Source organism: Apus apus, chromosome 15 (genome assembly GCF_020740795.1).
Source record: "Apus apus isolate bApuApu2 chromosome 15, bApuApu2.pri.cur, whole genome shotgun sequence".
Classification (NCBI taxonomy): domain Eukaryota; kingdom Metazoa; phylum Chordata; class Aves; order Apodiformes; family Apodidae; genus Apus; species Apus apus.
The window spans coordinates 15,352,580-15,373,119 of record NC_067296.1 but is presented as its reverse complement, the minus strand read 5'-3'; the positions used below and the strand labels follow the sequence as shown (position 1 = coordinate 15,373,119).

Sequence of the window (20,540 nt, the reverse complement as noted above, 5' to 3'; positions counted from 1 at the left end):
TTCGATAGTATCAGATAATGTTACAAAACCCTCGATCGAGAGGAAATCCCCAACCACGCGCCATCCTGCTCCTGCCACAGGCTGACTACCAAAACCAAAGCATGCATGAAGGGGGCGGCGACTGGGGAAAACACAGATGGCAGCAGGACCACGGCAAGGAAGGGTCTGCAACACCCCCTGCATCCCCACCCGGTGGGCATCAGAGCTGCTGGTGCTGCTCTCATGGCGAGGGGAGAGGGGGTGTTTGCCCATCAAGAGCAACACCCCAGGGCTGGGGCCTGTTTGCTCCTTTGTCCTCCTCACCCCATGTGTATGAGGCCTTTGCTCCCCACGCTGCTGCAGCTTTGTTTGGGTGGCTGTGACCCGCAGCATCACCCCACCTCCCCTGACAGGGAGGGCGGGTTTCTGAGGAATTGAAAGCAGCTTCCGCAACCAGACAAACAACTCCTCCGCTCCGGATCACTGCTGGCAGCAGAGACTGCCGCCCTCCGGATCTGTGGCTGCCTGACAGTCAGACTCCCCCACGATGGGGGCACTGCAAGGATCCCAGACCCCCGGGAAGCACCATCCTGGGCCCTCAGGGGCCGAGCAAGCCCCACGTCCCATTTGGCCACAGCTGGCGCAGAGGCAGAGGCAGCTCCTGAGCAAGGCCAGACCGATTTATTGCTCTGTTGCACAACACACCGCACCTGGATGCTGGGAGGACCTGTGGCACTGGATGCAGATCAAACAATAGTGTCACATGTCATTATACCACCCCCGACCACTCCACAACCCCCAGGGCTGGCTGCCAGCCACCTCTCCTGTGAGCCAGGTCAGTGGCCGGTTACCCATTCCAGAGCGATCTCCAGTTCCCAAACCAGCTCCTTGGCTGCCCCAGGCAAGAGGCAACGCACACTCAGCAGACACTGAGCCCAAACCACCCTGTCTGTGCCAAGCCCCGAGGGAGGGGCAGGCTGAGGTGAACCAAAGGGGACACCAGGCACTGGTGAGGTGAGGAACAGCCCTCCCGCACGTCCCTGCTCCCAAGGGCCGGCACACGGAGCCAGCACGGCCCCGCTCGCTGCTAGAGCTTCACCTCCACGTAGGGCCCGATCCAGCTGTCAGCCAGTGCCCGCAGGGTCCTGTACCTGCACTCAAACTCCTCCTTGCTGCAGTGAGTGAGGAGCTGGCTGATCTCCGCCGTGAGGAAGGACACCACCAGGGATTTATCCAAGGACTCATTCCAGGAACTTGTCAGGACCTCCATGAGGCCATCAGCACTGTCTCGCCCAGCCTGACGGGCATGGCCTCCCTTCTGCCACTGTCTGCTGAGCATCTCTGGCTGCAGTGTCTTCCTCTCTGAGTTCAGCACAGCCAGGATGTGCCGGCAGGGCAGCCAGGATGTGCCGGCAGGGCAGCTGGAAGGCCTGATTGAAGTGGCAAGTGCAGCTGCTCAGGCCTTTTGGGTCCACCTTGTGGGCATCCTCCAGGACCTGCACGCTGAGAGCGTCCTCCCCACTGCCGATCAGCTGCACCGACTGCTGCACCACAGCGAACTCGCTCAGGCACAGCCTGGCCGCTGGCTCCGAGCAGACTTCAATCAAAGACTGCTTGATGCGTTCTTCAGTCCTTTGTTTAATCTCCTCCTCGCTGGCACTCTCTGGGTTTTCTGTGGCTTCCAGGTTAGCTGCGGGAGACGAAGGATCTAAGAAGGACTGAAGGCTCACAGGCTTGCTCCGGAGGGGAGGAGTCTGAGGGGTGTCAGTTTGAAGAGACACGGAGAGCTGAGGAGCTGCTGATGGACTCTGGAGAACAACCACAGGACTCTTGGCAGCTGTGAGGGAGGCTGCTGCTGCCAGCCACTGCTGCTGGGCAGCTGCCACGCTGAGGGAGCTTACCCTTGCAGTGCAGACCCAAGGCAGGCAGGCTTTGGGGAAGAGCAGAGCAATAAGGAGGGGGAGCGGAGAATACTGCAGCATCAGAAGGGCTCTTAGAAACACACTTCTGGTAGTGCTGAGCTAAGGAGGTGATGCAGGTCTCCAGAGAGAGTCCAGCACTGAACACCTGGCTCAGCCCTTGGGTGACTGTCTCCAGATCCCTGAAGTAGTCACTGCTGCTCCCCCAGCTCATCTCCCGGTGCACGGCCCAGATCTCCTCATCCAGCAGCCAGTCGACATGGAGCTGAGGCAGGACGTCGGGGGGCACGAGGTCTCTCAGCAGCACGTGCATCTCCCCGCGCCCGCTGGCGTCGGCCGCGCGCACGGCGTCGCTCAGGGCAGCCAGGACCCGGCGCTCAGCCCAGGCCCCAGGCCCAGCCGCTGGACCTGCAGCTGCAGGTGCTTGCAGAGGTGGAAGATGGAGAGCTGCAGCTCGGCAGCGGGGCAGGCCCGGGCCCACCAGCAGCACCCGGGGCTGTGCCCAGGCAGGGCTGAAAGCCCGAAAGGCGCCGTACATGCGGGACAGGCTGTCTGCCGACTCGTCCGGCGGCACGGCAAGGTGCACCACGCGGGCCATGGCCCCCGCAGCGCCGGGGCTGGCCCGGCCGCCAGGAACACGTAGAGGGCCCGTCCCGCGGGCCCGCCCGCCCGGTGCACCAGCAGCGCCCGCGGGAAGCGGGTGAAGACGCGGCCCATGGCGGCGGTCTGGAAGCTGACGGAGGCCATCCGGCCGCCCGCAGCCAGCTCGCAGGACAGCAGGGAGCCGCGGCCGGGGCCCGGCGGGGCCTGTGGCGGGGCCCGCCGGGACACACTCCCCGGGAGGCGGTTGCTCCGGCGCCGCCTTCCCCAGCGGGGCCCCGGGCCGGCGTGTCACACACGCCTCCTGCCGCTCCGGGGACTAGAGCCAAACGTGCCCCGTGCCTTTCTGGGGGTGTAACCCGGTGCTCCCGGCGGCAGCGCGGGGGATATATCCCGCACGCCCAGCCGTGCCGCAGACGCCCTCAGGCGGCGCCCGGCGCCGGTGCCGGCCCGCAGCTGCGGCGGGACCGGAGGGCTCGCGCCGATGTGGCGCCCGCGGAGGCAGATCCTTAGCCCCGCGCCGGCCTGTAGTGCGGAGCCGCTGCCCGCAGCCCCCGCAGCCCCCGCAGCCCCCGCAGCCCCCGCAGCCCCCGCAGCCCCCGCAGCCGCTCCCAGCACGGCCCGCGCCCGCAGGACCCGCCCTGCCCCCGCCGCCCGCACCGCCCACACCCAGACACGGCCAATCAAAGGCGCTCTTTTCCGGGAGGTAGGAGATGAGCCAATCAGAGCAGAGCTTTTGGCCACCACCCCCTGACTGACGGCTCGACGGCCCAATCAGCTGCGGCCGCCGCTCCGCCACGCGCCGGCCGGTTGTTGTCACGGGCGCTGCAGAAATGGCGGCGGCGGGGAACGCCGGCGGGGCTGCCGGGGGACCGGGGCGGCCGCCGCCCGGGGACCTGCGCAGCGTGCTGATCACCAGCGTGCTGAACCTGGAGCGGCTGGAGCTCGACCTCTTCAGGTGCGCGGAGCCGCCGGGGCCGGGCTGCCCTCCCCAACGCAGCCGCCCTGACGGCCGCTCGCTCTCCCCGCAGGGGCCGGCACCACTGGGTGCCCGCCACGCAGCGCCTCTTCGGCGGGCAGATCGTGGGGCAGGCCCTGGTGGCGGCCGCCCGCGCCGTTAGCCGCGACGAGCAGGTCCACTCGCTGCACTGCTACTTCGTGCGGGCAGGTGGGCCGGGACAGGGGTACCGGGCTGCGGGAGGGGCGCCCGGGTCGGCGGGCCTGGCGGCTGGGGGGCCGGGGGACAGCGCGTCAGCGCCCGGCGGCTGCTGGCCGCGGGGTCGGGGGCTGCCTGGGGCTGAGGGACGGCGGTGGGGCGGGGGACAGGCTGAGAGAGGCTGGGGCTCACGGCGGGACCAGGGCCAGACGGCGCATCCGCGGCTGAGGAGCCGAGGAATCCCGGGCTGCGGCCCGCTGGGGTCAGGAGGAGCCACCGTCCCGGCTCCGGCACGGCAAAGAGTGGGTGCAGGAGGCACTGCCAGCGCAGGGCGCAGCAGGCTCAGCCCCTGTAGGTCAGGTGCCCTCTGTGGTGCGTGGTGGCCCCACAGCAGAACATCCCTGTTCTGTCCCAGGGGACCCCAAGGTGCCGGTGCTGTACGAGGTGGAGCGCACACGTACAGGGAAGAGCTTCTCTGTCCGTTCTGTGAAGGCCATCCAGCACGGAAAGCCTATCTTCACCTGCCAGGCCTCCTTCCAGCTCTCCCAGGGGAGCCCCGTGCAGCACCAGTTCACCATGCCGGCCGTGCCACCCCCGGAGGAGCTGCTGACGCAAGAAGAGCTCATCCAGAAGTTCCTGCAGTCAGTGGGGTGGAACGGGCACCCTGGGGATGCTGTTCTCTGCAGCGGGGGCTCAGGGGGCCACAGAGGGAGGTGGGAGAGGATGGAGGTGACCACCTGAGGAGTTCCCAAATACACCTGGGAGGGGAGAAGAGGAGAGGGATGGGGTGGATGTTGTGCCCCTCCTGCTGTTCTGTGCAGCTTCAGCCCAGGGCTGCACAGACGTGTGCCTGGCCTGCCCAGCATTAACCTCCACATTGCTCTACAGGAATCCAAACTTGGCAGAGGGTTACCGAAAGCGTCTCAACAAGATTCAAGCTGAAGACGTGCCTATTGATATCAAGCCCGTGAACCCACCAGATATACTCTGCTCAGAGCTGCAGGAGCCAAAGCAGCTGTTCTGGGTCCGAGCTCGAGGCTATATAGGTGGGTCCTGGCAGGAGGAATGAGCAGCTGCCTCAGGAGCTGAGGGCTGGGCTCAAGCTCACACCACAGGGTCATGATTCAGGCACTCTCTGTGCTATGAGCCTGGGAGGAAGCCTAGGGATCTTATGGAGCGATTCCCGTGTGCCATGCTGAGCCACAGGGGGCATTCCCGGGGGCCACAGTGATGGGAGCAGGTCTGAAAGGGCATCTCGGGTCTGTTAGTGCCCAGCCCAGGGGGGAGCTGAGCTCCCAGGGCTCTTGCCTGGCACTGCAGACCCAGGTGTGCCCCTCACCCTGGCAACACTGGTTGCTTTGCAGGAGAAACTGACATGAAGGTGCACTGCTGTGTGGCTGCCTACATCTCGGACTACGCCTTCCTGGGCACAGCCCTTCTCCCGCACCGGCAGTACCGCATCCGGTTCATGGTGTCCCTTGACCACTCCATGTGGTTCCACGCACCCTTCCGAGCGGACCACTGGATGCTGTATGAGTGCGAGAGCCCCTGGGCTGGTGAGTCCCTGATGCCTTCCCCGGGGACCTGCCTGGCAAAGGCCAGCCCTGCCCGTCCTGGGGGCAGTGGGCAATGGTCTGACAGACCCTCTCTGCAGGCGGGTGCCGGGGACTGGTGCAGGGACGGCTGTGGCGCAGGGACGGGGTCCTGGCTGTTACCTGTGCGCAGGAAGGAGTCATCCGGGTGGAGCAGACACCAAACCAGAGCAAGCTGTAGCTGAGAGACCCGTGGGCTGGGACATGCTAAGGAGGAACTCCAGGACCAAAACAGATACAAGGCAGAAAGAAGCCTTGAAGGAGACAGGACCGGATCCAGCACTGCAGGGATGGGGACCTGTGGGGATGTGGACCTGCCAGGGCAGCCTCTGTGACTGACTGCCAGCTGTGCTGCATGTCACCACACGGTGCAATCACCCACCCTTCACCCACCTTCAATAAAGCCATTGGGTGGACTGCTGGGTTCTGTCCCCTGGACTGTCCTCGCCCAAGGGAGTCTGGGGCAGCCAGGGCAGCTGTGCCCCTGCAGCAGCTGGGTCAGAAGTGGAAAGTGCTTCTGCGGCACATGCGACTTCCCTTTCTCATTTCTGCCCTCCCTGTGCCCTGGTTGCTGCTCTTGCTCACCCTCTGGCTCTCCAGGGTGGGCTGGGGACAGGACCCAGCTCCTGAGAGCTGGGGAAGGGGACAGGGCAGCTCCGACCACAGTGTGGGGGGCTGGAGGTGTCCCACTGATGGTGCCCTGTGGCGGTGATGCTGACCAGACTCTTCAGGCGCCTGCACATCTTCCTACTGAGACTTTATTATAAAGTCTTCTTTAGTGTGTTATATGAGCTTTATGGGAGGTTCCTGGCAAGAGCCCTGGACCCTGTCAGAAGCCTTCCCCTTCCCTTATGCAGTGCCAGTATGTCCCAGTCCACTCTAGAAGCCCCCGCAGTGGGGGAGCCGGCTCTCGGCAGTGCCGGCGGCGAGCACCCATGAGCACCTGGCCCCGCGGGACGGGCTAACCACAGAAAGTGCATTTTGGAGGCAGCTCCCAGGCTATGCCGTGCCTGCCCCATCCCCACCCCAGGCACCACTCCTGCCGCCCGAGGGATAAGCCCCCACGACCCCTGCCCCACGGGGCACTCATTCCAGGGGCTCCTTGATCAGATACTCCTTCAGCGTGGGCTGCTGCTGCAGGGGCAGCCCGGCCTCCCACAGGTCCTGCAGCCGGGCCTCCGAGCGCCGCTTGTCCTTGCCCACCTTCCAGGCCAGGTGCACGTGGGCCTGCAGGAAGGGCCCCAGCAGCGGGTGGCTGCCCTGGGCCTCCAGCAGCTCCAGTGCCTGCTCGCAGCAGCCATGGGCCTCCCCAAGCTGGTCCAGCTCCTGGTGGCAGACGGCTAGCCCAGCCAGTGTCAGGAGGAAACGGCCAGAGCTGCAGACCCCCAGCCGGTCCTGCAGCTGGTACGCGTTGGCCCAGGTGGCCAGGGCCTCCCGGTACATGCCGGTGCAGGTCAGGCGCTGCGCGGCACGCAGGTCCTGCAGGAAGAAGAACTCGAGGAACTCTGGGGAGCGGCGGATCTCGGCGATGGAGTGCAGGTGGGACAAGAACTGCTCGAAGGCTCTGCTCCGCTTGGCGATGGTCTCAGCGGTGAAATTCCGGCGCAGCCTCTTCCTGGGGAAGGCGACGCCGGCCATGTCGCAAGCGAAGCGGCAGCGCAGGCAGCGGTTCAGCCGCTCAAAGTCCGAGTAGCGCCGGGCGATGGCAGCGGGGGCCTTGTCGAACTGGCCGGAGCGGATCAGGTAGATGGTGTAGAGCTGCGGGGGGAACCGCGCGTCAGGGCGGTGCCGCGGTGCTGGGCAGAGTGGGCGTGGGGCCGTGGGGGGCTGCCAGGCGGGGGGAGCAGGCTGGGCTGCCGCAGCCCCAGCGACACCGGCGATAGTTACCTGAGGCTCATCTGAGCCGCCAGCACCGTCCGGGCAGCACAGGGAAAGACAGAGAGAAATAAGCACCAGCCCCAGGGGAGCGGGACCCGCGCCCACCGCACTCACCACGCTCACTCACCACGTACTTGGAGGAGCGCTCGCTGACCACGCTGGCGCTGGTCACCTCGAAGAGCAGCCGCTGCGGTGCCAGGCTGCCCCGCGACCGCCGCCACAGCTCCTGCAGCTGCCGGGTCAGCAGGCTGCCACCGCCGCGCTCCGGCGCGGAGCCACACTCTGTGCCCGGGAGAGGAGTGTCAGCCCGCCCGCCGCGGGGCTTGGGGCGCCCCAGCAGTGCTTGGGACACCCCGGGGCGCTGCGCCCGCTCTGGCCCCCCCAGCACCTGCCTCCGTCCTCGGCACCGGCTGCTGTCCCGGTCGGCTGTGGCGGCTCCCCCAGCTCCTCTTCAGCACCCTCCTCCCCCTCGTCCTCCTCCTCCTCGTGGCTGGTGAAGCTCAGGGTGCCGCTGAGGCGCGTCGACAGCCCCTCCGTGTCGTCCTCCAGCTCCGAGCTCTCCGGGCAGTCCTCGGCCTCGGAGCCTCCATGTTCCCGCTCCTCCCGGCCGCCTTCGCCAGCCAATGCGTGCCGCAGCCGGTGCAGGATGCGGGCGGCCATCCCGGCCGGACCGGCTGCCCAAGGACGATCAAGAGCGGTGGGTCGGGCAGGGGCCGGGGGCTGCCCACTGTGGGACACCCGGGATAACCCCCGCGGTGCAGCCCCGGGCCCCCCCGAGCACCCCGCCGCGTCCCGCTGCAGCCACGTCCCGCGGCGGGCGGTGTCGGTAGCTCCGTCCCGCGGCTGCCCGGGCCGGGCGGTGCCCAGCGATGGCCGCGGCTCGTCCCGGGATCCTCCCTGCGCGGCTCCGCCTCCGTCGGGAACCCGGATCGGGATGGCGGGGCCGGGATCGGGGTAGAGTTGCGCCTGCAGGAGGGACCGCGGGAAGGACCCGGCAGCCCTTACCCATCCCACTCGGTCACCCCTGCTGGTGTCCCCCGCCTGGGCTGTCCTGGCTCAGCCCCAGGTGCGCCCGCCTGGGGCCACAGGAGCCTCTCACCCAGCACCTGGCACTGCAGGGCCCCGAGGTCCTGATACCCCAGTGCCCACATGCTCCGGTACCCAATACCCTGGTATCTCAACATTCTGATGCCCCAGTACCCCTACATCCTTGTATCCCGGTATCCTGACACCCTCATACCCTGATATCCCCATATCCCAGTTTCTCAATACCCCAACACCCTGATGCCCTAGTACCTCCATATCCCAATACCCCCATAACCCAGTACACCAACACCGTGGTACCCCCAAACCCCACACCCAGGTTCCTGACACTGCTGTGCTGCAACCCCCCCCAGATGTCCCTGGGCTGCTCTCGCCCTGGCTGCCGTCATCTCAGCCTTATTTAGCTCCATGCTCGTTCCCTCCTCGCCGCTTTCTTGGGAATGTCTATTAATACTGAAAAACCAGCCCAGCTGCTGCCATCGCTCTGTCCCACTCACCCGCTGCCCCTCTGCTCCAGCACCCTGCACCCTGCCTGGGCTCAGACAGGGACCCCTGTGCCCCCCCTGGGAGCAGGTGGGTCTGGGGGGCTTCTTCACCCAGGGAAGCCTCCTCCTACCCAGGGAATGGGGGTCCCAGGAAAACCAGGAGACAAAAAAAACCTGGATATCCCCAGTCCTGGGATCTTGCAGGACAGGGTGTTGTCAGCCTGACTTCACTGCAGCCCTGAGGCCCTGTGACATCCCCTCAGAGCACTGTGGGGCATGGGCTACTTGGCCACCATGTCTGCAAAGCCACTAGCCCCATCCAGGCCCTGGCAAAGTGGCCAGCATGTGATGCATTGTGTGAAGGCAGAGCCTTTGAGGAGGCACCTGGGCACGTTTCCCGTTCTCCCAGCAGCACAGGACTTTTTAGGGACCCAGGACCCCCCAGGGTACTGCAGGGGTGAGGGAGGGGATGTTGGACCAGGGGCTCCATGGCGGGAACCTGCCCCAGTCAGGGGAGTGGACAGTAGGGAAGCCCTGGCCCCCTTGTCTGGGGGATGCTGGTGGCTTCTGGGCTATTTTTAACCCCCTCCTTGCTAAGCCACCCCAGGCGAGGGCTGCTGCTGCAAGGGGGCAGAGCCATCCTCCTGCTAAGGCTCTGTTGTCCCTCCCCAGAGGGCTTGAATTTCTATCCTGGTTTCAGACCCACCTTTGATCCCCAGCTCTTGGCCAATAACACTTTGGCTAAATTAGGTAAAATGCGCCCATTGCCAATGAGCGGGGCCGGATTTCTACCGCAGAGCTGATAGGCTGCGGGGGCTGGGGGCCAGCAGCTGGGGTCATGCTGGGTGGCAGGGACACTACAAATTGGGGTGCCAGGGGCACCGGGGAGCTCCTGGGGACTTCTGCTGCAGGAGGTGGTGACTCCCTGGGGGAGGGAAGCAGCAGGAATGCCTTCAATGGTAAGAGCCCCTGTGCTGCCGTGAGCCGTGTGCCACACGGTGCATGCCATGTGTTGTGTGCCATGTGCTGTGTGCCTGGTGAGACTCAGCTGGGCAGGACGTGCTGGGGTCCGCGTGTCCCCGGGGGATCTGGGCTGCCGAGGTGCCCCCATAGACGGCAGCAGGGCAACAGTCCCTGGGGCTGGTCTGACCACAGTGGGCAAGGGCTGGGAGGTGTCAGAGCCATGCAGGGTCCTCACAGGATGTGCCTTGGGGAGAGACTCTATGGCTGCTCAAGGGGTGCCCGGGGACTCTGGATCAGCCCAGGCTGGAGCTCAGGGCCACAGCGGTGGCAGAGGGTGGCTGAAAGCCGAGCACTTGGTCATGCGACACAGTGTCATTGCCGGCTCTCCAGTCTGCCCATGGAGCCCTCTTTTTCCAGGAGAAACTCGATCAGGGCCAACAGGTGCTGGTGGCTGCAGCTTCGCGGCTCCCTATAAGGGGATCCAAGGAGATCCCCAAAATAGCACTGCGTGCCTGGGATGCCAAGGCTGCACATGGAGACCATGGTCCCTGCACCATGGAGCCCCCCCTGTTAGTGGCTCCCCCAGCCCACCACCTCACAGGCGCCTGGGAGGCCCCAGAGCCACAGGGATTGCTGGGTGCTGTGGCTCACCCCAACATGGCATCATCCTCCTGGGCAGGGGCTCTCCCCACAGTGCTGTGCCATGTTAGGGGCTCCTGGGGTGATGTGGGTGCTGGTGGTGACAGCTCCCCCTTGCCTTGCAGACGGACCAGCAGGCTGAAGCCCGCGCCTTCCTCAGCGAGGAGATGATCGCAGGTGAGCGTGAGGGAGGTGGGGTCTCCCCAGGCCCTGTCCCACATGCTGCTTGGCCCTGACCCCACCTTCCCTGCAGAGTTCAAGGCTGCCTTCGACATGTTTGATGCGGATGGTGGTGGCGACATCAGCACCAAGGAGCTGGGGACGGTGATGAGGATGCTGGGCCAGAACCCCACCAAGGAGGAGCTGGATGCCATCATTGAGGAGGTGGATGAAGATGGTGAGGAGCCCTCGGTGGTGGGCAGGGGGTGCTGGGTAGGCAGCCTGACCCATGCTTGGCCTCCCCCGTGCAGGCAGCGGCACCATCGATTTTGAGGAGTTCCTGGTGATGATGGTGCGCCAGATGAAAGAGGACGCCAAGGGCAAGTCCGAGGAGGAGTTGGCCAACTGCTTCCGCATCTTTGACCGGTGAGTGGGGGCAGTGACTGCCCACCCTGCCGGGGGGAGGTCAGTGGGACCACATCCTGCCATCACCATCCTGCAGGAATGCGGACGGGTTCATCGACATGGAGGAGCTGGCTGAGATCCTGAGGGCCACTGGGGAGCATGTCACTGAGGAGGACATAGAGGACCTGATGAAGGACTCAGACAAGAACAATGACGGCCGCATTGACTTTGATGGTGAGCGATGGCCCCAGCCCTGACCCTGCCGCAGCCCTGGCTGAGCGCTGTTGCTGCTGCGTGCCCCGGGCTGTGCTGCGGGCTGAGGGTGCTGCTCTCTTGCAGAGTTCCTGAAGATGATGGAAGGTGTGCAGTAAGTGACCAGACATTCCTCGGGCCAGCGGCTGCACCAGCCCTGCTCCACCACCGTCCGGGGAGCAGCAGCTCCGCAGTGCCCGGCCCCCGGCCGCCTGGGACCCGCCCCATGCCGGGGCCCCCGTCCCACCCCCCATCGGCGGCCGAGCTTTTCCTCGTCTGTTGTGTGCGGTTTCACTCCGAGCCTCAATAAAAGGGGAAAGGCTTGAGCTGCCGGTGTGGGATTTCAGCAGGTTCCTGGGGGGAAGGGGGCTGCAGCACCGTTCCTACCCTGTGCTACAGGACAGTGTTCCCTACACTGCTCTCACGGGAGTACCAGTCGGGCCGCGGTTCCCACGGGCTGCTGGGCAGGTGCCAGCGCTGAGCTCAGAGTTTCCATGCGGAGCAGCTGGTTCACACGCCAGCAGGACAGGGATCACAGCCCTGGCTTCGAGTGGTCCCAAAGGGCAGCCAAGCTATGGAAACCAGGGGGGCCTGATGGGGCTGCTCCTGCCTGCTCCAGGTCTGGGGTGTGGGACCAACAGGGATTCAGGGGGCCATCACTAACCCTGTTCCACACCAGGACAGGCAAAGTGGACCAAGAGGGTGGGCAGCACAGCAGCAGTCCCCTCCTTCCTATGGGGTGAGGGTGATGTTGGAGCCTCCGTGCCTGGCCAGCCCATGCCAGCTCTTCCTGCATCACAGCTCCCAGGGGACCTGCTCCGCCCCAGCCACACTGGTGCAGGCAGGGGGACAAGGGGGAGCACACTCCCCCAGCCAGGGAGTGCCTGGCCTATGTGGGACAGCGGCAACCAGCTGCGTGTAGCCAGCAGGACACAAGGACACAGCTCAGAGACCATTGCATCCCTGTGGCACAGAGGAGCTGAGCCCCCCTGGGAGCAGGGGTCTGCTGCAGAGGGGTCTGACCCTGCTCCATCCTCACGAGGCACAATGGCACCGGGAAGAGGGGACACAAGCCGCACTCGGGGAACAGCAGGGACATGCGCAGCCACCCAGGCCGCCCTCTGCAAGGCCACGGCCGGGCACCGGCAGCTGGTGCTGCAGCTGGGGGGCAGCGCCGACAGCCCGCGGCTGCGGGAGGAACGGCGCAGGAGGAGTGCGGAGGCTCGGGAGCTCAGTGCTGGTAAGGAGGGGCCTGCTGCCCCCACAGCTCCCCACGGCTGGGCTGGCTGAGGGGTCCAGGGCCTCTCCAGCTCAGTGTTCCCCGTCCCGCAGGGCTGCGGCGGGCGCTGCTGGGTGGGCTGCGGCAGGCAGCAGCGAGCCCGGAGGAGCGGCGGGAGCTGGAGCGGCTGTGGGTGCTCTTCCTCTCCGCCCTGGAGCTCTTCTTGCAGGACCTGCACCGAGCCCACCATCTCTGCCAGCTCTTCTCCAGGCAGGGTGGCGGCACAGCCCCACTGTGCACGGGGTTGGCAGGCCGGCGAGGGGGGGTCCTCATGCAGCCCCCAGCCACCCCAGACCTGGAGGAGGAGATCGAGCAGGTGAGGGCCACGCTGGCAGAGATGGAGAGCAGGGCCAACATCCCACTGTGGGCAGTGGAGGCCACGCAGCCAGCAGGGACCAGTGGCACCGCAGCAGGCGTAGCTCAGGGGGGGCCTCACATGAGGCACTGCTGCAGGGTGCTGTGAGTGGGGCATGGGGGAGGCAGCAGGGCTGGCACTCCCCATAACTGCTCAGGCATCACAGAGCAGGAGATGAGGCCTTGTGTACCCTTCTGTCCAGGCAGGAAATGGTGGGTGCTGCCCCTGCCCTGTGGTAACCCCACAGAGCCTTTTTGGGCTGCTGAGCTGCAACAAAACCCCAGCAGAAAAGTTATAAACACGCATTTATTTATACATTAACCGTGGCTCGGACTTAATTAATTTAAAAACAGCCTATGGTACAGAACGCCAGGAGGAGTGGGTGGGGGAGCAGGCAGACCCCGGTGTGACGGGGGCGATGGCGCGGGTCAGGTCTCCTGGCTCTTGGCCTGCTTGGTGTACGTCTCCCGCACGTACTTCTTGTAGGCTAAGGAGAAAGGGGGGACCCGGGCTGAGGGTCTGGGGGGGGCAGTGGGCACAGCGGGGCTGGGAGCTGCGGTGCTGCCCACCCTGGAGGGGGGACCCCTGCCCCAAGCACTCACCAGTTTGGTTCTTCCAGAGCTCGGCAGCGTGTGTGTTCAGAGGGCTCTCGATGTTGGGCTCTGGGGAGAGTGGCTGGGTCAGTGGACAGATGGGCCAGACCCTAAAGCTCCCCCTTGACCCAAGACTCACCTGCCAGCAGGCTCTGGATGGAGAGCAGGATGGTGCGGACGTCGTAGAGCGCCGACCACTTGTCCTTGAGGATGTCAAGGCAGATGTTGCCCTGGGTGTCCACGTTGGGGTGGTAGCAGGGGGTCAGGAACCGCACGGTGGGTGCCGTGTAAGGGTATCCGGGAGGGAACTCCAGCGACAGCCGGTACCGAAGCTCCTCGTAGGCCTGGGGACAGGAGTCAGAGTGGAGGGGAACACAGCCCAGGGGGGTGCGGGGAGGACAGAGACCACCCTCAGCCCGGGGAGAGCAAGGGGACCCAGGCCCACCCCCGAGAGTCCCGGTGCTCACCGTGCCAGTGGCGCCGTCGATGGTCCCGATCCACTTGAAGAGGTTGTCAGACTCGGGGAAGGCGGAGATGCCTTTGTCACCGGACATCTGGGGCAGAGGGGCAGAGCGTAAGGGCGTCCCGGGACACCGCCCCCAACCCGGGAGCCCCCGGGGACCCTACTCACCATCAGTGCCATCAGCTCCTGCTGCAGCCTGCGGGGGAAGCACACGTTACCGGCCCGGCCTGGGCGGGCAGCCCTAAGCCCTCGCCCCCGGTCCCTCTCACCTCTTCCCCACCGAGCCGCGGGCCGCCGTGGCTCCCGCCTCAGCGGCTTTACGGGCAGCCGCGCTGGGCACGGCGGCGGGGTCGGCGTTCTGCGAGGCCATGGCGGCTCCGGGGCGCTGGGCGATGCTCCCGCCTCTGACCGCCCTCGCCGCCGATTCACGGGAGCTGGACGGGGCTCCCGCTCCCGGGTTCCGCTCTCTCCCACCCGGGCTCCGCAAAGGACCGAGACCCCTGCGCTGTCTCCCAGTGCCGAGGATCGGTCCCGGTACGGAGCGGCGGCCCCGGAGCAGAAGGCTGTCCCGGCGCGGCGGTCCCGGAGCAGAAGGGTGTCCCGGCGCTGAGCGGGGCGGCGGTCCCGGAGCAGAGGGCTGTCCCGGCGCGGCGGTCCCGGAGCAGAGGGCTGTCCCGGCGCGGACCCGGGCGCTCTCCCGGTGCGGAAATCCCGGTCCAGCCCCGCCCGCTCCCGCGCCCCGTTTGAATGTTTCCAACGAGCGGCCGCTCCACCAATCAGCGCGCAGCTCCGTTCAAGCCGCCCAATCGCCGCTCGTCGAGGACGCGGCTGCCACGGTAACAGGCGGCGGGCGCTGATTGGCCGCTGGGCGCCGCCAGAGCCTCGCGATTGGCCGGTGCCGCACGGGGCGGCGCCCCAGGACCGACGGACTCTTAAAGGGCCAGACCACGCCTCGACCCCCAGAAAACGGTGGAGCGAATGCGAAGCGGCTTTATTAGGGGGCCTCGGGGCGCGTCTCAGGGCTCGGGGGGACCTTCGGGGGGCGGCGCATCGCCCCCGCGGCGAAGCGTCTCCATGTGCTTCTGCATCTTCTCTGTCATCCAGGCAGGTGGGATGAAGGGCCGGAGCTCCTCCAGCCGCAGGTCAACTGAGTCCCTGGGGAGGGGGCGGTGAGACGGGGGGGGGCTGGCACCCACCAGAGACTCCCAGCACCCGGTTCCCCAACTGACACCCACCACAGCCCCACACCATAGACCCCTGACCAGCACCCAGGGCTCAAGCTGGCACTGATCAGGGCCCCCCAGCACGGGGCCCCCCTGCAGCAGCAACGCCCCGGGCAGCAGCCCCTGGCACGGCAGCCCCCACAGCACATCTCTAGGGTCCTCACCTGTAATCGTCGCTGGCGGCCAAATCCCGAATGTCCTCTTCGATGAGGAGGTAGGCCTGCAGCACAACGGGGACGCCTCAGCGCTGCCATGAACCTCCCGGCAGCTCCCAGGCCCCTGTCCTGGCCAGTGTGGTGGTGCCAGCTGCACATCCTGGCCTGCACCCTCATCCCTGGGGCAGCGGATGGACCCCCCTGCCCTGCCTGTCCACCTGACAAAGCCGCAGGCCAGCGGCATGCTGCTCGCCCCATGGCTCGCTGCTCCCGGCCAGTGCCGGCCCTACCGGGGGTCCCTGCACAGCCCCCAGAGCCACCAGCCCAGCCGTACTCACCATCTTGCCCCCCGTGGCCCTCATGTGCTGCTGCTCTGCCAGCCAGTGCTTATCCTGCGGGTCGGCTGCGTACTGCAACAGAGCAGCAAGGACCTGCCTGAACGGGGGCGGCAGACCCCCGGCTCTGACCCTCCTCCACCGTGTGTCCCCCAGCACCTCTGCCTGCTGCTGCTCCGGGCAGACCCACCACCTCGGAGCTGCCCTGTACTGCTACATGTCCCAGGGGGTGCCCGGCTGCCTGTCCCCAGACGGGGTGGTGGGCAGGACAGGCTGTGTGCTGCAGCTCCTGCTGCCCCTCGGAAACAGGTTGTGAGCAAACCCCGGAGGAGGAAGCGTCCTGCTGACCTTAAAGAGGTGGGGATGCTTGATGTAGAGCCGCCCTCTTGTTCCTCCCATCCCGAGAGCTCTGAAAGAGGAACACAAGGGGGATTACACCGGTGGAGAGGGCAGCCACGGCGCTACCGGGACACCCCTCTCCTCCCCAAGCCCCTCCTGCTGCTTTGGAGGCAGAGAAGCGAAGTGACGGGAGTTGCACAGGCTCCTGCCTTAGGGACACCACCCTCCATCGGCAGGGCCACTCCTTACTTGTTTGCTCGAGATCCCAGCACAAAGGTTGTGGTTTCAGTCAGTCGGGATGGATCCCACTACAGAGCAATTGGAAAAGGGGCAACATTAGAAATTAAGCTGGTGCCAGCCTGTGTTTCAGGAGCCTCAGCTCTGACAGGGAACTCAAACCGGCAGGGAGCAACCTGGCCACAGACCTCAAACCTTCCACAGAGGATCTGGGCTGCCCTAAGCCCTTTCCCTCACAGGAAACACTTGTGGGATCCTCCTGGCCAGGCCTCTCAACAGCAGCATCATGCTGCAGGCCTACAGGCTACAGCGCCATGGGGAGGCAAGCAAAGGCCTCCAGGCACTTCACTTCTCTTCCTGCTTCTCTGCTGCAGTGCAGGGGCAGAGCCCAGCTCGGCGCTGCCCTCGGCTCACGCAGCAGCGGGAGGAAAGGGGAGGAGAGCGTGAGCCCCGCACTGTGGGCTGGCCAATACCTTTGGTCCATCCCTTTTTACAGGCTCGGAGACCTTCAGTTTCCACCTGCAGGGAAGGGAAACGCAGTGAGAACCGAGTCCTCGCAGGACCAGCACTGTCACCACCACAGCACCAGCAGCAGGGACTGAGCCCCAACCCTTCTAGCTCCGCATCCTTCACACCCTCCATCCCTCCCAGTGCCCAGCTCTGGACGTTCTCCTCTTCCGGGCTGCTGAGACCCCAGCACCCCCATGTCACACACTGCTCCATCCAGACCTCTTCACCCCTTCAGGTCTGTTTCAAACGTTCCCGGAGAGGAGTAGCCCAATCCAAACCTCCCCTGCCCTCCCCCTGGCACCCCTTGCCCCTCTCCTTTCAGCTGGAGGGAGATCACAGGGTTTCTGAGCTCCCCCTTCTCCCCCTGCCCTCCCCTGCTGGGGGCTCCAGCTCAGGACCCGTACTCACGCAGCCATGCCCGAGATCCCACGGTCATTTGACAGGCTCTGTCCTGGGGGCCGCCCCTTTCTCTGCATGGAAGAAATCCTTCAGCAGCTCTGCTGTGCAGACCTGCCTATTACCCACCCTCACAAGCAGAAACACCGGCTGCACCAGAGAGAGCCCCTCTGAGGCATCCCAGGACCTGCCTGTGCCCTTGCATGTGGCCACACTGTAGGAATGGCCAGGAATGAGGAACTGGCTTACCAAAACATAAAATCCCATGTGGAAAACCCTCTCACCTTTTTGGGAACGGGGCTTCCGCGACGATTCAGCTCCTCATCCATCTGCCGGGCGCGCTGGAAGGGGAAGGGCAGTGGATGAGCAGGGCCCTCCTTCCCCCGGCGTCCAGCCGGCCACTCCCCCCTTCCTGTGCTCCAGGCAGGGAGCACAGTGAGCAGGGAAACACCAACCCTCCACCTCTGTGAAGCACTAAACTACAACAAGCAGCGACTCCACCTGGGATTTTCCTGCCCTGCAGGTGCTGCTCCCTCTCAAACAGCCCCCAGCTCAGCCTCTGCACCGGCGGGCAGGGAACAAACCCGCTCCACCCCTCCTCCTTCTCCCAGCTTTTACAAGTAATTAAGACTCTGGGAACAAAACCAACTTTTACCTTTGGTGCTGCCTGCTCATGGGGCAACCTGGGAAGAACCTTTTTGCCATCAGAGAACAGCAGTTTGGCCTGCAAGGAGAGAAACAAGTGTCACCCAATCCTGGGCCCAGAGAGGGACAAGCCCCCTCTCGTGCACCTGCCTGAAGCCTGGTGACAGCTCTGGAGTGCTGCCATGCAGCACTTCCACAGGCAGAGGGACGGAAAGGCACAATCTGAGCACGATAAGAGTCTGGGCAACTTGGTTACAAGCAAGATGTGAAAGAAAAAAGTCCCAGCCCACTCCCCAGGGCTCTCTGATGGGTGCCAGGAGCCAACTCTCTGTGCCACACGTGCTGCCAGAGCAGTGGGAAGCTGCAGCACTTAATGCCTGTCCCTGGCTGCTCTCCTCTACCAGCAAGAATGAAGTCAAGCACAGCAACCCCAGGGGCTGCAGACGGTCCCTCTCAGCTAACAGCAAAGGCATCAACAGGGACACGTCCTCACTGTGCTGCTCCACTCAGCCAGGCTCCAGGCTCTGCTGAGGGAATGGAGCCCCTCACTGGTGCCCACCTGCTCCAGGCAGCTCCGACACGTCTCCTGGATGAGCTGCTCTGGGTCCACCTCCTCCCCGATGTTATCACGCACATTGGTCGCTGCCTTCTGGAAAAACTGGGGACGGGGCATGGGACGGGTCAGAGCCCGAGCAGCCTCAGGGCAGGTGCCCAGGGGCCAGCAGCCATGAGACTGGAGCCATGGCCTCACACGACCCCTGGGAGCCGAGCCCGCGATGAGGGGGGCAGCGGGGCCTGTCCCCCCGGCTCTCACCTCCATGTACTTGTTGAAGACACCCCGGATCTCCTCGTTGATGCTGGGCTGCAGGACGGCTCGCAGCAGGTCCATGGAGACGGCCGGGTCCGTGAAGCTGAAGGTGGAGGAGTCGGGAGGGGGGCACAGGACCCCTCTGCCCCTACCTGGTCTAACCCAGAGCCTCCCCAGGCTGGTGCCCAGTCCCGCTGTTCAGCCTTCCCCCTGGCTCCCCCGGCACAGACACCCTCACGGCCACCCCTGCAGCCCCGGCCCTGCCCCTGCCCAGCTGCCCCCCGGCCCGCCGGTACCTGGTGGTCATCTGGGAGCGCCGGCCACGCCGCTGCACCTGCCGGTGCTTGATCATGATGTTCCAGGGGCTCTGCGGGACACAATAATCATCAGCCGCCGCCCGCCCCGCCCCGCCCGGTCCCGCCGGGACCCCCGCCTCACCGTGCTGACCGGCTCCTCCTCGGCGCCGCCCGGGCCCTCCCCGCCCGGCGGCCCCGGCTGCTGCTCGGCATCGCGGGCAGCGCCCATGGCGGCCCCGGCCCCGCTCCCGCCGCCCCGCGCCGGAAGCGCCGCGCGTCATCGGCCCGCGCCGCCGGGAAGCGCTGCCATGGCAACGGCGGGCCCGGGAGGGCCGGGCGGCCCGAGCGCGCACAGCCCGGGCCCGGGCCCGCTGGCACCGCCGCTCCAGCACCGCGTCTGGTGGCGGCTTGTGGGACCCTCGCCCCGGTGTGGTCCCGCTCACGCGGGCGGGTGCGAGGCCGCGTGGGAGCGCCCAGGGAACCCGCAGCTCCGAGGAGGGGCAGCGCTCCGGGCGCGGCCGTGGCGGGGCTCTGCGGGCATCCCAACCCCCGGTGTCCCAGCCCGTTCCACACAGGGCCTGTCTCAGGGACACTGGTCACACGATGACCCTGCCCAGCAGACCAGAGTAATGGCAGCTGCAGAGATGTGGGTGTTTGTCCTCCCGCCATCTGTGTGGTCCTTGATGTGTCATATCCTACACCCAAAGCAGAAAAATAAATGCCTTGCAGTTCTAGTTGACTTTTGCCTGCAAGTCTATAATCTTTCTGGAATGCCATTGTTTAGGAAACTCTCCAAACCAGCATTTCTTCATCTCCCCTCACATGTGTGGAAATAGTTAAACTGACTTGTCCATCGCCTTCCGGATCATCTCGGCCCGTGTTGTGGTCAACAAGAACCTCTTCTGTTGGGTCAGCTGGATAATGATTTTTCAGGTTTTCTGTGGTTAAAGGACATGTGCTGTTTTGTAGGTGGTGTTCTTCCTTGTTAATTCCAAGTTGACTCCACGGTAAAACCAAATGGGATTTCCCAAAGCAGACACTGCTGAGGCCATTTGGCATCTGCCTTCCCAGCCCTTGTTCTCCCCAGCTGTGCCAGCCCGGGATGAGGTCAGGCTGTTACACAAACCTGAGCTGCGGATGTGGGGGCAACCGAGTCACCACCAGTGCTGCCATTACAGTGTTGTCATCAGCACTGGGCTCTCTATGTGCTTGTTTTGTTTGCCTCAAATTATTAGCGACAAAGGTTGGACATTGCCCAGAGGAGAGGAAAAATAACGATGGCTGCAGGAACTCAGGGGAAAGGTGTGAAGGTTCTGCTCAACCTGTGACAGTGTGATGGAGAGAGGACGGCGATAGGTTTTATTCACAGTGAATGGACAAGGAATCCTGGTGTTGGTTTGCATCAAGTGAGACTTGGACCAGACCTTTGGAAAAACTTCCCATTTACAAGAACACTTTTATCCTGGAACAAACTCTTAATGAAGGATTCCCCATCTTCAGAGTGACAAGGGTGGCTTTTTAAGAGCAGGTCAGAACAATGTCTGACAAGGATCACCTACATCCCACTTTGGCAGCAGGACTCTTCCAGGCAAAGCTTCGTCATCCTGCTGGATCGTCCTGGCAGAGCTGGCTCTGCCCTTGCAGGGCCCCGCAGGGCTGCGGTGAAGGAGGGCAAAGGGCTTCATCTCTCGAGGTGTTTATCTCAGTGATGTGCTTGTGAGGCTTTATCCTTCCTGAGCCCCCCAGTGTTAGCCAAGATCACAGGCTGCCCAAAGGAAACGTGCCAGAATGATGGAGTTCCTCCTGAGAGCCCCTGGGCAAGTGCAGGGGCAGAG

General features: G+C 65.0%; 7 protein-coding genes across 10 annotated transcripts; 3 read left to right on the top strand and 4 right to left on the bottom strand.

Annotated features, from left to right (window-relative positions):
* LOC127391126 (zinc finger SWIM domain-containing protein 1-like) lies at window positions 1–2,789 on the bottom strand (the record flags this gene model as incomplete). Its single annotated transcript, XM_051633426.1, is given in 6 exon segments — window positions 1–1,399; window positions 1,401–1,834; window positions 1,881–2,282; window positions 2,285–2,364; window positions 2,366–2,498; window positions 2,501–2,789. Coding segments are annotated over 6 exon segments (1,671 nt in total), but the record flags the coding sequence as incomplete, so codon positions are not given.
* A 513-nt stretch (window positions 2,790–3,302) lies between these two features.
* ACOT8 (acyl-CoA thioesterase 8) lies at window positions 3,303–5,662 on the top strand. The gene is made up of 6 exons (XM_051633361.1): window positions 3,303–3,456; window positions 3,530–3,666; window positions 4,070–4,295; window positions 4,543–4,700; window positions 5,019–5,210; window positions 5,309–5,662. Exons 1-6 carry the CDS (start codon window positions 3,332–3,334, stop codon window positions 5,425–5,427), a joined length of 957 nt encoding a protein of 318 aa, XP_051489321.1. The 5' UTR covers window positions 3,303–3,331; the 3' UTR covers window positions 5,428–5,662.
* Window positions 5,663–5,982: 320 nt separating this feature from the next.
* On the bottom strand, window positions 5,983–8,129 carry SNX21 (sorting nexin family member 21). Of its 3 annotated transcripts, XM_051633353.1 has the most exons (4): window positions 7,513–8,129; window positions 7,252–7,406; window positions 7,134–7,144; window positions 5,983–7,004 (listed from the first exon to the last, which is right to left on the bottom strand). In XM_051633353.1, exons 1-4 carry the CDS (start codon window positions 7,782–7,784, stop codon window positions 6,333–6,335), a joined length of 1,110 nt encoding a protein of 369 aa, XP_051489313.1. In that variant the 5' UTR covers window positions 7,785–8,129; the 3' UTR covers window positions 5,983–6,332. The 3 variants fall into 3 exon arrangements, with proteins under 3 accessions (XP_051489313.1, XP_051489315.1, XP_051489314.1); XM_051633355.1 differs by lacking the exon at window positions 7,134–7,144 and having other exon boundaries at window positions 7,448–8,129; XM_051633354.1 differs by lacking the exon at window positions 7,134–7,144 and having other exon boundaries at window positions 7,259–7,406.
* Window positions 8,130–9,502: 1,373 nt separating this feature from the next.
* On the top strand, window positions 9,503–11,397 carry TNNC2 (troponin C2, fast skeletal type). The gene is made up of 6 exons (XM_051633214.1): window positions 9,503–9,612; window positions 10,381–10,432; window positions 10,509–10,652; window positions 10,726–10,840; window positions 10,917–11,053; window positions 11,159–11,397. Exons 1-6 carry the CDS (start codon window positions 9,601–9,603, stop codon window positions 11,188–11,190), a joined length of 492 nt encoding a protein of 163 aa, XP_051489174.1. The 5' UTR covers window positions 9,503–9,600; the 3' UTR covers window positions 11,191–11,397.
* Window positions 11,398–11,490: 93 nt separating this feature from the next.
* Window positions 11,491–13,026, top strand: LOC127390984 (regulator of G-protein signaling 9-binding protein-like). Its single transcript, XM_051633212.1, has 2 exons — window positions 11,491–12,311; window positions 12,404–13,026. Exons 1-2 carry the CDS (start codon window positions 11,849–11,851, stop codon window positions 12,811–12,813), a joined length of 873 nt encoding a protein of 290 aa, XP_051489172.1. The 5' UTR covers window positions 11,491–11,848; the 3' UTR covers window positions 12,814–13,026.
* UBE2C (ubiquitin conjugating enzyme E2 C) lies at window positions 12,998–14,332 on the bottom strand. Its single transcript, XM_051633213.1, has 6 exons — window positions 14,031–14,332; window positions 13,930–13,957; window positions 13,766–13,852; window positions 13,438–13,642; window positions 13,308–13,367; window positions 12,998–13,192 (listed from the first exon to the last, which is right to left on the bottom strand). The coding sequence occupies exons 1-6, from the start codon at window positions 14,129–14,131 to the stop codon at window positions 13,134–13,136; spliced, it is 540 nt and encodes a 179-aa protein (XP_051489173.1). The 5' UTR covers window positions 14,132–14,332; the 3' UTR covers window positions 12,998–13,133.
* A 394-nt stretch (window positions 14,333–14,726) lies between these two features.
* DNTTIP1 (deoxynucleotidyltransferase terminal interacting protein 1) lies at window positions 14,727–18,953 on the bottom strand. Of its 2 annotated transcripts, XM_051633209.1 has the most exons (13): window positions 18,848–18,953; window positions 18,706–18,776; window positions 18,416–18,512; window positions 18,161–18,259; window positions 17,612–17,680; window positions 17,241–17,297; window positions 16,969–17,030; window positions 16,524–16,569; window positions 16,063–16,121; window positions 15,823–15,883; window positions 15,478–15,549; window positions 15,149–15,204; window positions 14,727–14,916 (listed from the first exon to the last, which is right to left on the bottom strand). In XM_051633209.1, exons 1-13 carry the CDS (start codon window positions 18,932–18,934, stop codon window positions 14,778–14,780), a joined length of 975 nt encoding a protein of 324 aa, XP_051489169.1. In that variant the 5' UTR covers window positions 18,935–18,953; the 3' UTR covers window positions 14,727–14,777. The 2 variants fall into 2 exon arrangements, with proteins under 2 accessions (XP_051489169.1, XP_051489170.1); XM_051633210.1 differs by lacking the exon at window positions 15,478–15,549.
* Between the last annotated feature and the right edge of the window lie 1,587 nt (window positions 18,954–20,540).

Coding starts and splice junctions, on each gene's coding strand:
- UBE2C (XM_051633213.1), bottom strand. CDS start 14,131: ATGGCCTCGCAGAACGCCGACCCCGCCGCCGTGCCCAGCGCGGCTGCC. Junction 13,958..14,030: donor CGCGGCTCGGTGGGGAAGAG/GTGAGAGGGACC, acceptor CTTCCCCCGCAG/GCTGCAGCAGGAGCTGATGG. Junction 13,853..13,929: donor AGGAGCTGATGGCACTGATG/GTGAGTAGGGTC, acceptor CCTCTGCCCCAG/ATGTCCGGTGACAAAGGCAT.
- ACOT8 (XM_051633361.1), top strand. CDS start 3,332: ATGGCGGCGGCGGGGAACGCCGGCGGGGCTGCCGGGGGACCGGGGCGG. Junction 3,667..4,069: donor CTGCTACTTCGTGCGGGCAG/GTGGGCCGGGAC, acceptor GTTCTGTCCCAG/GGGACCCCAAGGTGCCGGTG. Junction 4,701..5,018: donor CCGAGCTCGAGGCTATATAG/GTGGGTCCTGGC, acceptor GTTGCTTTGCAG/GAGAAACTGACATGAAGGTG.
- DNTTIP1 (XM_051633209.1), bottom strand. CDS start 18,934: ATGGGCGCTGCCCGCGATGCCGAGCAGCAGCCGGGGCCGCCGGGCGGG. Junction 18,777..18,847: donor AGGAGGAGCCGGTCAGCACG/GTGAGGCGGGGG, acceptor TGTGTCCCGCAG/AGCCCCTGGAACATCATGAT. Junction 16,122..16,523: donor TAAAAAGGGATGGACCAAAG/GTATTGGCCAGC, acceptor ATTGCTCTGTAG/TGGGATCCATCCCGACTGAC.
- TNNC2 (XM_051633214.1), top strand. Junction 10,433..10,508: donor CAGCGAGGAGATGATCGCAG/GTGAGCGTGAGG, acceptor CCTTCCCTGCAG/AGTTCAAGGCTGCCTTCGAC. Junction 10,841..10,916: donor TGCTTCCGCATCTTTGACCG/GTGAGTGGGGGC, acceptor ACCATCCTGCAG/GAATGCGGACGGGTTCATCG.
- LOC127390984 (XM_051633212.1), top strand. CDS start 11,849: ATGCCAGCTCTTCCTGCATCACAGCTCCCAGGGGACCTGCTCCGCCCC. Junction 12,312..12,403: donor GGCTCGGGAGCTCAGTGCTG/GTAAGGAGGGGC, acceptor CCCGTCCCGCAG/GGCTGCGGCGGGCGCTGCTG.
- SNX21 (XM_051633355.1), bottom strand. CDS start 7,784: ATGGCCGCCCGCATCCTGCACCGGCTGCGGCACGCATTGGCTGGCGAA. Junction 7,407..7,447: donor GCACTGCTGGGGCGCCCCAA/GCCCCGCGGCGG, acceptor TCCCGGGCACAG/AGTGTGGCTCCGCGCCGGAG. Junction 7,005..7,251: donor AGCGCTCCTCCAAGTACGTG/GTGAGTGAGCGT, acceptor TTCCCCCCGCAG/CTCTACACCATCTACCTGAT.